The sequence below is a fragment of the Perca fluviatilis genome, chromosome 7, assembly GCF_010015445.1.
Source record: "Perca fluviatilis chromosome 7, GENO_Pfluv_1.0, whole genome shotgun sequence".
Taxonomy (NCBI): domain Eukaryota; kingdom Metazoa; phylum Chordata; class Actinopteri; order Perciformes; family Percidae; genus Perca; species Perca fluviatilis.
Window position 1 is genome coordinate 41,811,367 of NC_053118.1, and position 16,757 is coordinate 41,828,123.

General features: G+C 40.5%; 2 protein-coding genes across 2 annotated transcripts in view; one reads left to right on the plus strand and one right to left on the minus strand.

Moving 5' to 3' along the window:
- LOC120562507 (phosphatidylinositol 4-kinase beta-like) overlaps window positions 1–16,757 on the minus strand; it is a gene marked incomplete in the record, with an annotated part of 334,834 nt that overhangs the window by 147,497 nt on the left and 170,580 nt on the right.
- LOC120561585 (complement C3-like) overlaps window positions 1–16,757 on the plus strand; it is a 123,137-nt gene that overhangs the window by 83,801 nt on the left and 22,579 nt on the right. Inside the window, exons 22-28 of the mRNA XM_039804728.1 lie at window positions 7,653–7,865; window positions 9,392–9,455; window positions 9,561–9,650; window positions 9,838–10,044; window positions 11,911–11,986; window positions 13,933–14,092; window positions 14,386–14,481. Coding sequence (XP_039660662.1) covers window positions 7,653–7,865; window positions 9,392–9,455; window positions 9,561–9,650; window positions 9,838–10,044; window positions 11,911–11,986; window positions 13,933–14,092; window positions 14,386–14,481 — 906 coding nt within the window. The remainder of the gene's footprint in view (window positions 1–7,652; window positions 7,866–9,391; window positions 9,456–9,560; window positions 9,651–9,837; window positions 10,045–11,910; window positions 11,987–13,932; window positions 14,093–14,385; window positions 14,482–16,757) is intronic.

The following is a 16,757-nucleotide window of genomic DNA, read 5'->3' on the forward strand; positions in this document are numbered from 1 at the left end:
CTACAGCTAAATTAAGACTTTACGGTAATAACAATAAGGACAAGTATTGATTGGTTGTATTTTAAATGAGCACAAGTAAAGTAGAACTGACGTAACAGCTGTTCTATATTTGAGCGGTTATTTTCAGGTTTTATTTTGAGGGTCTTTTAAAGTTATCACATGCTGTCTCAGCTAGCGGTTAGCCAAATTAGCTGTTAGCTAAACTAACATTAGCTTAGGCTAATGGTAGACCGCTACATTTATGACCAAAAGGGCTGAACAGATCGTGCAGTGTTGTATCCTCGGTAAAACAGGATTATCATCTGCACATGCGCGAACATCTTACGCTTGACGGATTGTGCAGGCAGCACAGATCGGGTACCAACAAGGAGTTTGCAAAAAAAGGGCAAAAACATCAGGAAATGTTTACAGACAATGTGTAGCAAAAAACAAAAGGATTGTAATCCTTTCTCTAGTCTTTGATAAGTGTAATAGCTGCTCATATGGTGGTCTGTCCCAGTACTTGGGAAACCTTATTATAAAATGCTAAAATGCCTTTCCATTCTCCTGTAGGAAACCATGTAAAGCATTACATTTCCTAGGGATGCACCATAGTGGGGTTTCCATCAACGTATTTGTATGTGCATTTCGCAATATTGCATTAGAAAATGTTGATGGAAACAGCAAAATTCAAAAAAACGTCCTCAAATTTGCGGAAAACGTTTTCACGCACACTTGAGGTGGTTTTTAGCCTAGAAATCTAGAAGCACCCTAGTGGCAGCAAAATAATTTTGCAGCCAGGGGGGTCTAGGCACTCTCCATTGACTTGCGAGCTAGAAAAACCAAACTCTGGTCAGGCCAATCACATCGTGTATAGAGTCAGTGGGCGGGCTTATGGCTGCTGCTGCTGGGAATAGCGGTCTTCTGGAAGACTTGGAGTTAAGCTTTTCTTTGAGAAAAGAACAAAGAACAGCACTGAAGTCATCCTTAAAAAAGGAAGATGTGTTGGGAGTTTTGCCGACCGAATACGGCAAAAGTTTAAAGTTTAGTCTATCAGCTAGCGTTGCTCTGGTTGGTTGTAGCGCTATCCTATTACGTGCAGAGGTAATTTGAAAGACAACCGTTTATCCTGCCCCTCGGATTGAGTTCTGTCAATGATGAGTTCCCAGACCCAACATCTTGATGCGGGGTGGGCTGGTCAGGCTAGGTGGTTTCTGCATTTTTTGAAAAATAGTTAAAGGGGTGATAGAATGCAAAACTGATTTTACCTTGTCATAGTTGAATAATGACAGTTTAGTGGGTAATTAGGACATGCATAGAACCTCTAAATCTCTACCCATTGACACCTCTTTTCTCTGCAAATCTCACTATTTGAAACTGCATCTGAAAACGGGCGAATCTCAACGAGCCGCCTAGTTGACGTCAACTATTGCGGCTCCTCCTCATTTGGCTCTAGTCTGTGTTTGTCACGCCCCAACATTTGCATAGGCTGCACAACTGACCTGAGATCAGGTAGTCTTCTGAATCTAGGTCATGCAGATCTCAGAAATTGTATACATTGTTCATCTGCTCTTTTACCATTAAATTCACTTCTGAGACTTTTTATGCGAGATTTATGATAATTGATGTCTAATTTTGTCCGACTGTGTCGGAGTTCAGAGGCCAGTGCTGCCTGTGTTGCTGTCTCGCCGCCTGGCCTGCCTTCCTTCACAGACCCCGGCCTGCTGTGAAGTAGATGGAGCTCAGTCACGTCTGGCAACCCACAGCACTCCATACCCGCGCAAAGTCACCATTTTGGGCAAATGGACTACGAAACACCGCTGCTCTGACAGAGCTCCAGGACCTGCAACTCCCCTCTTCCTGCTAGCTAGCTAAATGCCCGGTGTATGTGAGTGAAAGCGCGGTCAGCGAGCTTGTTACGCCAGCATTCTCTTACCACAGATTCTAGTTAATCTTATAATGTGTGTAATTATAATGTGTTGAGTTATTTAAACAAACGATTGGGGAAATAAACGCCGCTTGTCCGTGAGTCTCATTGATAGAGCCTGCGGCTGGATGGAGTTCTATCAATGAGAGCTAGCTAGCCTTCTGTTAGAATTCCTCTGGAATTCACAAAAATTCATTAACTTGAAATCGGACACCGTTGTTAGCTTTATAAAACATTTAGTTAGATGTTGTATATGTGGCGTGACGAAATTCAAACTGTAAATATACTCGAATTACACCGAAAATGAAGCTAACTATCCGTGATTTGTAGCTACATACAGCTAGGATTGAAGGGACAGTCGCAGCAAACGAAACCCTTACAGCTCACAAATATTCATTAACTTGAAATCGGACAGCGTTGTTAGCTTTATAAGACATTTAGTTAGATGTTGTATAAGTGGCGTGACAAAATTCAAACTGTAAATATACTCGAATTACGACCAAAAATGAAGCTAACTAGCCGCAATCTTGTAAGTCGCAGCTAACGAAACCCCCACAGTTCACAAATATTCATTAATTTGAAATTGGACACCGTTGTTAGCTTTATAAGACATTTAGTTAGATGTTGTATAAGTGGCGTGACAAAATTCAAATTGTAAATATACTCGAATTACGACCAAAAATTAAGCTAACTATCCGCGATTTGTAGCTACACATAGATAGGATTGACAGTCGCAGCTAACAAAACACCTAAACTTCACAAATATTCATTAACTTGAAATCGGACACCGTTGTTAGCTTTATAAGACCATTAGGTATGTTGTATAGCTAAGTGGCGTGACATGTGTGTAACGTGGTAAGAGATTGTTGGTGTAAAAAGCTCGCTGACCGCACTCTCACTTTCACACACGGGCCATTTAGCTAGCAGGAAGAGAGGAGTTGCAGGCCCTGGAGCTCTGTCAGGGCAGCGGCATTTGGTAGATAGTCCATTAGCCCAAACGGTGACTTTGCGCGGGTATGAGGTGCTGTGGGCTGCAGCAGCCGTGCCGGAGCTCAATCAAGCTCACAGCAAGCCGGGGTCTGTGGAGGAAGGCAGGCCGGGCGGCGAGGCAGCAGCACCGGCCGCTCAACTCCGACACAGTTTTACCAAATTTGCAATTAGCCATCAATTTTCGTAAAACGGCCCATATTTGAGCTTTATATAGTTGATTTCTCGCATAAAAAAGTCTCAGAAGTGAATTTGGTAACGAAACATTTCAGTGTCTGGAATATGAGATTTTGTCGCGTTTCTAATGTATGTGTATTGGGGATTCGCTCAACCAATCAGCACGCGTCTCTAATGCGTGTGTATCGCGATTCGCTCAACCAATCAGCGCGCATCTGTACGTGTGTGTATGGAGATAAGGCTCAACCAAGCAGCGCGCAGCTCATCTAAATATTCATGAGCATACCATATTTGGAAGAAAAGCTCTTGTTACAAATAGGGCCAAAACACAGGGATGCATAAGGGCCAATAAAATATCAACCAGGCCATTTTCAGCCCAACCAATGTTACATACCCCATTAGGAGACCATAAGGAACAGTGTGAAATACCCTATATAATCATTCTATCACCCCTTTAATGTGCAAAAAGGGAGATGGAAACAGCTTTGCTGAATAAGTTGTGACATAGCGAACATGTAACACACATGACTTTAGTCCCGGTATCCATCGGCTGTTTATCGGTGTTTTAAGCCCCTAACGTCTCCTTCCAGGCAGCGCTGCCTGGAAGGCACCAGGATTAGGCAATGGTTATGGTTATGGCAGTGATTACGGTTATGGTTAGGGTTAGGGTAGGGTTAGAGATAGTGATTAAGGGTTATAATTTTATGGCACTGGCCTATTGATCTGAAAACAGCAGGGAAGGTTTTCTGAGGGAGTTGAAAAGGGTGTCGTGGAGTAATGGATGGTTAAGTTCGTAGTGTAGAGGCAGCTCTGTTGACCGACTGGAGGATTGGGGTACGAAGCCCGGGGAATAGGACAATAAGGCAAAGAAAAAGGGATGGATGTAGAGCTGGGATGTGGTTTTAGGGTGTATATTTCAAAGTTACACCAGAAAAGGATTTATAAATAGAAAAAAAAGATAACATAAATAATGGGGGATAAGGAAATAGTTTAAGGGACTAAAATAAAGTATGTAGATGAATGCTAAGACCCCGCATAGTAATGTCATCTGAAAACAAAGCATCCAATAAAACCATGCAAGCGTCCAAAAGGGATAAAATAAATAAGTGCTGAGTTAAGAGGGCCAGTAAAAAAAGCATGCAACCACATCTATCTGGCAGTAAAATAAATAAATAAATCCATAAATTATTACATAGATAAATAGCAATTAATAAAAAATTAAGAGTATAGCAAAGAGATAAAATAAGTGCTTGGTGATAAATATAAAAAAACATGCCAAACACATCTACTTAATAATAATAATAATCATCAAGTGCATCAAAAAGGCCCAAAAGAAGGGGTTGGGAGAAGAAGAAAGGGGGGGGGGAAACAAATTTATTATAGATTTCCCAGCCCTGGGAGAGCGGGGGTTCAACTCCAGGTCAGGGAGGGTCCCTTCCGGAAAAGGGAAGAACACCCAAAATAAAAGGAGGAAAAAAATAAAAATTAAACAAAAGGGATGTACATGGGAAATTATTTATCGTTTAATCCTGTGGTTATGGTGGTCCTAAGAAGGTGAATCCAGATTTTTTCTGCCCTCTTCCTCTGTCCCACAGTCCAGCGGTCATTGGATTCCAGGCCAGAGATGATGAGGTGCTCGGTAGAGTGCTACTGAAAATGTATGACTAGTGGTGTGGTGATTTTACCTTGCCCAATGTTGTAGAGATGTTGTTTGAGGCGTGTGAGTATGGTGTGTTTGGTTTCACCTATGTAATGTTTGTTGCAGATGGTGCATGTAATAATGTAAAATGTATTGCTAGTATGAAGGGAATAGGATTGGAGGATGGGGTGAGATGTCCGGCTATGTGGGTTAAATGGGAATTTTCTGTTTTTGTAGAAAGTATTGTGTTGGGTGTTGATGGCAGGTCTATGATCTATAAACTGGGATTGAACAAGTAGGTCATGGAGGTTTTTGTTTTTCCGGTAGGTGGAAATAGTTTTATGGTTAGAGAATGCTTGATGTTGTGTTTGTAAGATGCTGTAATTGTGTTTGATGTGGTGATGTAATATGGTGGTCTGTTTGGAATATGTGGATACAAACGGGATGATCGGGGAAGGGGTTTGGTTAGGGTTAGGATGAGGGATGGGGTTGGGATGGGGATTGGGGTTAAGGTTAGGATTAGGGTTAGGGGGAGGGTTAGATTTGGGTTAAGGTTAGGTACCTTGAAATCGATTAGGCAATGGTTATGTTTAGGTTTGGGTTAAAACGCAATGCCCAGGAGGGGCACGGGCACAAGGGGACCACTGGTGTGAATAAAGGGTTATGGTTAGGTGCCTTGATGTCAATAGTTTCAATGCTGCCTGGAAGAAGACGTTGGGGGCTTAAAACACCATCGAGCCCATCGGATGGGGGAAGATGCCCCATCCAGGGCGCCGTACACTTGTGGCATAAGGTGCGTAGTGGAGTTGTGGTGCGCTGTAGCCTGTGTCTCAGAAAGTTCGAGTAAATTGACGAATTGGTTCAACAGCTTGAATGGTATGTCCGTGCACACCGCGTAGACACAGCGGTGAACGGTTGTCTCGCTGACACCAAATGTCTTAGCCACAACCCTATATTCTGCACAGGTGGCCAACTTGTACAGTGCTTCCTCTCTCCATTTAGACAAAGAACTTGGCTTCCAAACTCTTTGATTTAGCAAGACGGTTTGCAATCTCCAACCATGCGTAACATCAACTTGTGACGAAAATACGCTTTGTCAGTTGATGGAAACGCTTCTAATTTGCATTGTCTTTTCTTTTTTTTCTTTTTTGCGACATTTTAAAAGTTTGCATAAAATTCGCTTGACAATTATATGGAAACCTCGCTAATGTTAGGTGACCTTAAATAAAACCAGTGGTGGAATGTAACTAAGTACATGTACTCCAGTACTGTACTTCAGTACCAAATGTTGAGGTACTTTACTTGAGTCTTTTCTTTTCATGCCACTTTCTACTTCTACTCCGTTACATTTCAGAGATAAATATTGTACTTTTTACTCCACTACATTCATCTGCTACAGCTTTAGTTACTAGTTACTTTAGTTACTCCGCTACATTTATCTGTTACAGCTTTAGTTACTAGTTACATTAGTTACTCCACTACATTCATCTGTTACAGCTTTAGTTACTAGTTACTTGACACATTAACATTTCTGCACACAGAACACATGTGCTGTAGTTAATAAAATCTGATGTTTTATTATAAAGTAAACTAGCCAACAATGTAATGGCTACAAGTCCAGCTGAGATGATTAGACTGTTAAACACTTACTGTATTTTCTGGAGTATAAGTCGCATCAGTCAAAAAATGCGTCATGAAGAGGAAAAAAACATATATAAGTGGCTTTCATTTAGAAATTTCTGGCTGCAAATTTTACTACCTGCAATTTGTAATCTGCAGAATAGGATTTTTTTGGGAGGTGTTTTGTTTGTGTTCAGTCTTTCTCAGTTGTCTTTAAGTTAATGTCTCAGTTAATTTCTTCAGGGGTACAGGAGCAGCATATAGTTGTCACAAGCCTAGAGCGCCCTCTCGTGTCTGCAGACGGTAATGTTTACTCCTTGATTCATGTCAGTCAGTATGAATTAACATTTAAAAACATGTTAAATTATATATATGTATATATATATTATATATACAGTACAGGCCAAAAGTTTGGACACACCTTCTCATTCAATGTGTTTCCTTTTTATTTTCATGACTATTTACATTGTAGATTCTCACTGAAAGCATCAAAACTATGAATGAACACATGTGGAATTATGTACTTAACAAAAAAGTGTGAAATAACTGAAAACATGTCTTATATTTTAGATTCTTCAAATTAGCCACCCTTTGCTTTTTTATTAATAAGGGAAAAAATTCCACTAATTAACCCTGATAAAGCACACCTGTGAAGGTAAAACCATTTCAGGTGACTACCTCATGAAGCTCATTGAGAGAACACCAAGGGTTTGCAGAGTTATCAAAAAAAGCAAAGGGTGGCTACTTTGAAGAATCTAAAATATAAGACATGTTTTCAGTTATTTCAAATTTCTTGTTAAGTACATAATTCCATATGTGTTCATTCATAGTTTTGATGCCTTCAGTGAGAATCTACAATGTAAATAGTCATGAAAATAAAAAGGAAACACATTGAATGAGAAGGTGTGTCCAAACTTTTGGCCTGTACTGTATATATATATATATATATATATATATATATATATATATATATATGTCGCAGGACCAACCAAACTATGAAAAAAAGTGTGATTTATAAAAAATACGATAACTGATTGACAGAACTGTTCATTTCCAGTTTCTAAAATGTGAGGATTGTTCTGCATTGAGTACTTTTACTGTTATACTTTAAGTACATTTTCCTTATGATACTTACATACTTTTACTTGAGTAACATTTTCAATGCAGGGCTTCAACTTGTAACAGAGTATTTTTTTACAGTGTGGTATTAGTAGTTTTACTTAAGTGAAGAATCTGAATACTTCATTCAGCACTTAAATAAAACTGATAATTATGATCCTTATTATGCACTACACATACTTCAGTCTTTTACTCATTTTCAAGGTGCGTGTGGATCTGACTGAAGAGCAGCATGTGTGCAGTTCAGCCTCTAAACGTAGAAGGTATCGCCAGGAGGTCAAAATGGGGGCCCAAACTACACGAGCTGTACCCTTCATCATTATTCCCATGAAAGAAGGAAAATTTAACATTGAGATCAAAGCAGCTGTTAAAGATTCTTCGCTAAATGATGGAATCATAAAGAAGCTGCTGGTGGTGGTAAGTAGGTTTGGGTATGTTTTTTTGTTTTTTTTGATACCGGTGCTAAAACGATTCTTTTAAAATGGTGCCGGTGCCTGAACCAGTACTTTTTAATAAAGTAAAAAAAGAAAAGAGAAAACAAGGGTAGTAAACAACAGTCGGCGACATTTAAGAGCGGCTTGTTTATTGCTACTGCCATATGGTCAAAATTAATTAAATGATTTAATAATAATGTAATAACTACAACATATAACAATAACTTATTTCACCAGTAAATTGCTGTTGAATGGCAAAAACAACCACCAGATGGGAAAAGGGTATTTTACAATAACTTTGAATGCACCGTGAGGCTACTAGTTTCAAGTGAACACACCGTCTGTGTTGTTTTTTCAACAACGGCAGCTGCAGACTGTTAACGTCCTGCTGTTGGATCCTCTACAGTGAAATACAGCCACCCTTTACACTGTTTACCTGTCAGCATTTTAACTGTTTACTGTTTAACTGTTGAGTGTAGTGTTAACCAGCGTCACGTGCAGTGATGTGTCTGTTGCCTCTAACGTCCGTTTTCGGAGCATCAGAGAGCCGCGGCATTTCAGTGGCACCAAAATGAGGCACAGGAAAAAAACTGCCTGACAGTGCCTGACAGTGTCTAACGGTGCATAAGAGTACCTAACAGTGCCTGACTTTTTGCTAGAAACTAACAAGGTAGCTATGGCTGAACTTTGGCCTACTTTAGCATATAAACATTAGCTCACTAAGAACCTGTGAAACACAATCCCAAACTGGCAGTTTGATTTTCTATGTACTGAATTGTTTACCTAAAGTAAACTTCTTTGACTTTTATGCACATTATGTCTTTTTTTAAGTATTAGTTTTTCTAAAATGATAATTTAAAAAAATCCCAATATATCGCCTTATGCACAGTATCAAAATATATTGCAATATATTGAATCGTGACCCATGTATCGTGATACGTATCGTATCGCCAGATTCTTGCCAATAGTAGGAAAACAAATATCTTTTTAGTTTTTTTTTACCTTTGTTTATCCAGATTGAGAACAATTTCTCATTTGAAACGACGACCTGTCACATTCACACAGTTCCACATTCATACCTGGAAGCTGCCCAGTACAACCACAGTCTGATCTGATGGCCACTGAGCAGCTCCACTGGAGCCGTTGGAGGTTAAGGGCCTTGCTCAAGAGCACCTCAGTGGTGGTAATGAGGGAGGGACAAGCGCTGCTCTTTCACTTTACCCCCACCCAGATTTTATCCTGTCAGTCTGGGGATTGAACCTTGCGGTCCCAAGCTCGCTTCTACAACTTCTAGACCACCACTGCCCCAACAAGGTTTAACTTTGACACAAATGTAAACTGTATCAGTGTTTTCAAAATGAACTATAAATAAGAAAGACAAACAGAACAACAACAAAGGAATATTTTAATCAAATTTAAGCCACAATTGTATGTTATTGCACACCAGCAGATATAGATTGCTCCAATAGTTGTAATTTCTAATGTTTGTCCTCGCTGTTGTTTTTCCAGCCTGAAGGCGTACTGGTTAAATCTCCTCAGATTATAATTCTAGACCCCACTACTAAAGGTGTAGGTGAGTTTACCCATTAAATAGCCACATTATGTAGTAATTATGTAATATTATATTTTCACTATTTGCTACCTGATCTCCCAACTTGCCCACTTTTTCTCTCTTTAGCTGGTAAACAAGAAGAAACTCTCAACAGTGGAATTCCTATCAAAGATTTGGTCCGAAACACACCTACTAGCACACAGATCTCAGTGACAGGTCAGATATTATGTTATTTTTCGGCATGTTATGGCATACTGTGACTGTACAGTGAGCTCTGCGTAGGTGCTAATTGGTACTGTATTGTTTTTAATGTTGTTATTACTGATTACATTTTAGTTTTGTTTAATTGTTCCTTCCCAATAAATATTTTGTTTTGTGTGTGTGTGTGTGTGTGTGTGTGCAGGGAGAGAACAAGTTTCTACGCTGGTGGAGAACGCCATTAGTGGGGACTCTATGGGTACTCTGATCATCCAGCCCAGCGGCTGTGGAGAGCAAAACATTGCTAGCATGACCCTACCAGTCATTGCAGCCACATATTTGGACAAAACCAACCAATGGGAAACTGTGGGCTTTCAGAAACGTAACGAAGCCCTCCAACACATCAAGACCGGTGGGCTCAAAGATGTATTTATTTGCACAGATACCAGAAATCTCAATAGTTGGTCGATTACCCTCCATGTGGGATTTTAAAGTTTCTGATTGGTAGACTTGGTATCAAAAAGGCAGGTGTGGTCAGACAGTAATGCATACCCTCCCTGCCCCAGATGTACAAGCTAGGGACACTGAGAATGAATAGTCTCAAAGCAACACATAGACACATAGGGCCCTATCTTGCACCCAGCGCAATTTACTTTGTACACCGACACACGAATCATTCCTATTTTTGCACCCGACGCACAGCGGACTTTTCCCTCCACAGACACACGTCGGTAAATTAGGGAATGAACGTGCACTCCCGGGGGCGGTTAAGGAAAAACAGGAGGCGTGTTCCGGTGCAAACGTTCCGTGGTGCTATTTTGCAGTTTTAAAAAACCAATCCGCCACAGACCAGGAAAAACGGAGTCTAAAGTCAGTGGTGCTAGTCTAAAGTCAGTGGTGCTAGTCTAAAGTCAGTGGCACTAGTCTAAAGTCAGTGGTGCTAGTCTAAAGTCAGTGGTGCTAGTCTAAAGTCAGTGGTGCTAGTCTAAAGTCAGTGGTGCTAGTCTAAAGTCAGTGGTGCTAGTCTAAAGTCAGTGGTGCTAGTCTAAAGTCAGTGGTGCTAGTCTAAAGTCAGTGGTGCTAGTCTAAAGTCAGTGGTGCTAGTCTAAAGTCAGTGGTGCTAGTCTAAAGACAGTGGTGCTAGTCTAAAGTCAGTGGTGCTAGTCTAAAGTCAGTGGTGCTAGTCTAAAGTCAGTGGTGCTAGTCTAAAGTCAGTGTTAGTGCTATTAAAGTCAGTGGTGCTAGTCTAAAGTCAGTGGTGCTAGTCTAAAGTCAGTGGTGCTAGTCTAAAGTCAGTGGTGCTAGTCTAAAGTCAGTGGTGCTAGTCTAAAGTCAGTGGTGCTAGTCTAAAGTCAGTGGTGCTAGTCTAAAGTCAGTGGTGCTAGTCTAAAGTCAGTGGTGCTAGTCTAAAGTCAGTGGCGCTAGTCTAAAGTCAGACGCAGGAGTTCCCATTTTTGCAAACCATACATAAATACCAGGAAAAATATGACCTTGTTTTACACAACATTTCCATGAATCATGGATGTGTTGATGACATAAATGAGGAAATATTAGAGGACTTAAGGAGACGTGATGTTGAACTACATGTGCTGATGCCCCTTAACCCAAATGCCCCAGCAGCAGCACGGGAGAGGAGAGACAGAAGAGCTGCATCGTCTATAGTGAGGTCCTCTCGGTCTAATGTTAGACTACATTGCAAAGATATCACCATGCATTCATAACCTCGTAATTCAGTGAGAGTGAGCCCAAAACATCGGGAGAGTATGATTTTGTGACATTTCTTTATTTACATTTTGTCAAAAAAAAAAATCAATAGCAAACGTCGGTCTCCTCGGCTGTGAACCGTTCCTGGCGTACGCCCATGGATGTATTAAGAGCGTGCGCCTAGTAAATCTGCCATCATAATAGCAATCCGCCATGGAATGAGCGCGCCTGCTTTTAAAGGGAATGTGAGATAACGCTCTGATTGGTTTATTGCACGTTACGCCCAAACCACACCTGATAGTAATGTAGCTACTTCAGACCAACCCATTTTTGATTTGCGTCAGGCGCAAGAGTCATTTATCCCGCCGATATAATGGCGATATAACAGCGCCCGAGATCCGCCCACAAAGCTGCTTGCATTTGCATTTCAGATCGCTAAAATAGGGCCCATAGGCTACCATGTCTTAACCAAGATTGTCAGTAAAAGCAAAAACCTATACCAAATACTCTATAATCACAGAGAAAACATGTAACAAGACTTCTGAAACTGGTTGTGTGTGCTGTTTGTGTCCAGGCTACCAGAATGAGCTTGTCTTCCGTAAAAAGGATGGGTCCTTTGCTGTTTGGGCGCATAGCGAGAGCAGCACCTGGTGAGGCATCTAAAACATCCATGATACATAATTGTTCACACATCCTCCTCTAACTTAAATCCTGACTATGTGACAATGGTGTATTACAGTGGTTTTCAAACTTTTTGTGTGTGTGGAATTTTCGTGGACCACCTCATAATACTCATAATAAAATATGTCTACAAACAGTCCTACCTGAATTAATCCGCACTCTTACAGTTTTTCACGATCGCTATGACACTTTTTTCAATACTTTTAACAACTTTCCTAAACTCTTAACACAGTTAGCACAACATCCGTCTGTGTAGGCTACACAATTAACACATTTATTGTTGCTTTGACACAAAATGCATACAGTTACCACAAATTTAAAATGCTTCAACTTCTTTTACACACAAGTTCCACCAAAACCAAAACAATGGATCTTTACTGCCAAATTCACAAATGCTTTCCCCCTGTATGTCAGAACAGATAACATCATGTTCTAAAACTAACTTATAGGCTAAAGTCAAGGTAAACAGCTGATCATATAGTAAATTGAAACACAAATATATCCCCTGCATTTCATACATGCATTTATTGAGAAATAGCTGATTGAAGTTATGCAAATAGTTCAATCACAGCTGACTCCCTTCTAGGAACCACACTCAGGTATTGAGGTTCTTTCAATCGCATGATCATATGGTAGTACAATAAAAGAGGACCTATTTGAACAATATACTGTAGCTGAACACGGAAAATAAGAAAAATGCCTTCAAGATGGAGAGGAAGAGGAGTACCAGGACACTTTTGTCTCTTTTTTTCATAAACCGTACATTCTATAAAGCTACTCTGAGATGGGTCAATCATTTTTTGAATTGAATCTCTGCAGTAAAAGAAACAAATTGGTGGCCGGGTTGGTTCAGTGGGTAGAGCAGGCGCACGTATACTTGGAGGTTTATGCCTCGGTTTATGTCTTCCACCTCTCTCTCTCCCCTTTCTCAACTAGCTGTCCTGTCAAATAAAGGTGGAAAAGCACAAAAAATAATCTTTAAAAAAATTTACTAAACCCAACAAAACTAAAATGTAGAGAGGCTTCAAGAGAAACTGCAAAACACAATCTATGATCAATACAATCACTTCTGTCTGTTGTATAAGGGCAGACCTGACACATAAAATAATGCAGTTTCTGTAATTCCATGGGATGTTAGTGTTTTTATGACATTGTGCTATGATTGACTAAATGTTCCTGTTGGGAGAGAACATTTGTTAGTGTTTTGGAAGAATTATTTGATTTTGAGACATGATTGCATTGTTTTGGTAAACATAGTGTATTGTGTTAGTGAATTATTGTATTTTGAAAATTAGTATTAGAGTTTAGTTTACAATATGTTATTTTGAGCATGAAATTAACTGTTTTGCCAATCGTGTGTGGTAGTAGGTGTGTTTGTGCGTTAAGAGTTTAGGAAAGTTGTTAAAAGTATTGAAAAAAGTGTCATAGCGATTGTGAAAAACTGTAATTGGCCTACTAGCACTAAAATAATAACTATAATGGTCATTGCAGCAGTACAACAGGCTTGTTAAAAGAAACTTTACTGCATATAGTGGCTGCCACATATTTAATTCATTTATTCACTCAAAAGCCCAGGGGCATAGTCAGGTTCATTTGAACAACAGGCTTATTTCCATAGCAATGGAGTATTAAATCTATACAGTAATAAGAACACCTTTGGCGATTTTAGGTGATTATTTATCTTCAGAGTTTTACAACTCACAAGTTACATATTACTTAATTTTTATGGGAATTTCCTGGTAAAATTAAGGTTAAAAAAATATTATTTTGTATTTTATTTTGCTTTTCCACGGACACCCTGCAGTACTCTCACGGAGCACTGGTGGTCCGCGGACCACAGTTTGAGAATGACTGGTGTATTACATCTGCATATACATGAAATTAAACAATTACACATTCTCCTCTCCTCTCTAAGGCTGACAGCGTATGTTGCCAAGGTGTTTGCCATGGCTGACAATCTGGTGGCAGTTCAAAAAGAGCACATCTGTGAAGCCATCAAGTTTCTGGTTCTCAGGGCACAGCAACCTGACGGCTCGTTTAGAGAAGTTGGAACGGTTAGCCATGGAGAGATGATTGTGCGTATACTGGTTTCATTGACATCTAATCTTAATCTTGGTGCTACAAAAACAGCTGATTGAGATTAATACAATTACATATATGAAAATGAAAAAATGTGTGTGTGTGTGTGTGTGTTTTGTGTGTGTGTATGTGCATGTGTGGCTGTGTATGTGTGTGTGTGTCTGTATCTGTTTGTGTGTGTGTGTCTGTGTATGTGTATGTGTGTCTGTGTCTGTGTGTGCGTGCGTGTGTGTGCGTGTGCGTGTGTGTGTGTGTGCGTGTGTTTGTGTGTATGTGTGTGTGTGTGTAGGGTGATGTGAGAGGTGCAGATTCAGATGCCTCCATGACGGCCTTCTGCCTCATTGCCATGCAGGAGTCTCGCACACGATGTAATGACACTGTTCAAGTGAGTACTTCATCTGCAAACAATGGTTTCTCTTTTTCCCTCACCTCTTTCATTTCATTTACAGACTCCACACTAGTGATGAGTGACACAAAGTTAATGTGCTAGTCATCTTAGTAATTTTTAAACATAATTATTAGCCACTTAGGTTAATGTAGTTGTCATGATGTGCTCTTTGGCCTTGGAAGTAACATTTAGTAACCACTGTAAGTAATGTTTCTCACACATGCTAACGATGTTTTTGTTTGTTTGTTGTTTTTTTACCTTTATCCATCCAGGTAAGTCAATTGAGAACAAATTCTTATTTGCAAAGACGACCTGTCACATTCACACATTCATACCTGGAAGCTGCCCAGTACCACCACAGTCTGATCTGATCACATTCATACTGGAAGCTGCCCAGTACCACCACAGTCTGATCTGACCACATTCATACTGGAAGCTGCCCAGTACCACCACAGTCTGATCTGATCACATTCATACTGGAAGCTGCCCAGTACCACCACAGTCTGATATGATCACATTCATACTGGAAGCTGCCCAGTACCACCACAGTCTGATCTGATCACATTCATACTGGAAGCTGCCCAGTACCACCACAGTCTGATCTGACCACATTCATACTGGAAGCTGCCCAGTACCACCACAGTCTGATCTGATCACATTCATACTGGAAGCTGCCCAGTACCACCACAGTCTGATATGATCACATTCATACTGGAAGCTGCCCAGTACCACCACAGTCTGATCTGATCACATTCATACCTGGAAGCTGCCCAGTACCACCACAGTCTGATATGATCACATTCATACTGGAAGCTGCCCAGTACCACCACAGTCTGATCTGATCACATTCATACTGGAAGCTGCCCAGTACAACCACAGTCTGATCTGACCACATTCATACCTGGAAGCTGCCCAGTACAACCACAGTCTGATCTGCTGGCCACTGAGCAGCTCAGGTTAAGGGCCTTGCTCAAGGGCACCTCAGTTAGAGCTAGGGTTGGGTACCGAGACCTTGTACTAATATGGCACCTGTGTCTTAACGACTACTATCTACTGGACCAAATAGCAACACAGATTTCGGTGCCTCATTCCGGTGCCGCTGATATGCCTTCTGCGCTGCTCTCTGATGCTCCGTAATACACTCGACAGCAGGTAACGTTAGCCTACCGTTAGCTAGCAGCTGGATTAAAACGGTTAAAATGCTGACAGCTAAACAGTGTCAAGTGTGACTGTATTTCACTGTAGAGGATCCAACAGCAGGACGTTTAACAGTCTGCAGCTGCCGTTGTTGGAACAAAAACATAGACGGTGCGTTCATTTGAAACTAGTAATCAATCCAATCCAATCCACTTTATTTTTATAGCACAATTTTAACAAACACAAGGTTTCCAAAGTGCTGCACAAAAAGATGAAACAGAATAAATAGATAACTCAATAAAAGCACAATAAAAAGAGGTACCCAATATAAAGATACAGTGCCTTGCGAAAGTATTCGCCCCCTCTTGAACTTTTCGACCTTTGCCACATTTCAGGCCTCAAACATAAAGATATAAAACTGTAATTTTTTGTGAAGAATCAACAACAAGTGGGACACAATCATGAAGTGGAACGGAATTTTTGATATTTCAAACCTTTTAAACAAAAAAAACTGAAATATTGGGCGCAAAATTATTCAGCCCCTTCAGTTAATACATTGTAGCGCCACCTTTGCTGCGATTACAGCTGTAAGTCGATTGGGGTATGTCTATCAGTTTTGCACATCGAGACTGACATTTTTGCCCATTCCTCCTTGCAAAACAGCTCGAGCTCAGTGAGGTTGGATGAGAGCGTGTGAACAGCAGTTTCAGTTCTTTCCACAGATCTGATTGATTCAGGTCTGGACTTTGACTTGGCCATTCTAACACCTGGATATGTTTATTTGTGAACCATTCCATTGTAGATTTTGCTTATGTTTTGGATCATTGTCTTGTTGGAAGACAAATCTCCTCCCAGTCTCAGGTCTTTGCAGACTCCATCAGGTTTTCCTCCAGAATGGTCCTGTATTTGGCTCCATCCATCTTCCCATCAATTTTAACCATCTTCCCTGTCCCTGCTGAAGAAAAAGCAGGCCAAAACCATGATGCTGCCACCACCATGTTTGACAGTGGGGATGGTGTGTTCAGGGTGATGAGCTGTGTTGCTTTTACGCCAAACATAACGTTTGCATTGTTGCCAAAAGTTGATTTTGTTTCACGACCACAGCACCTTCTTCCACATGTTTGGTTGTCCCCCAG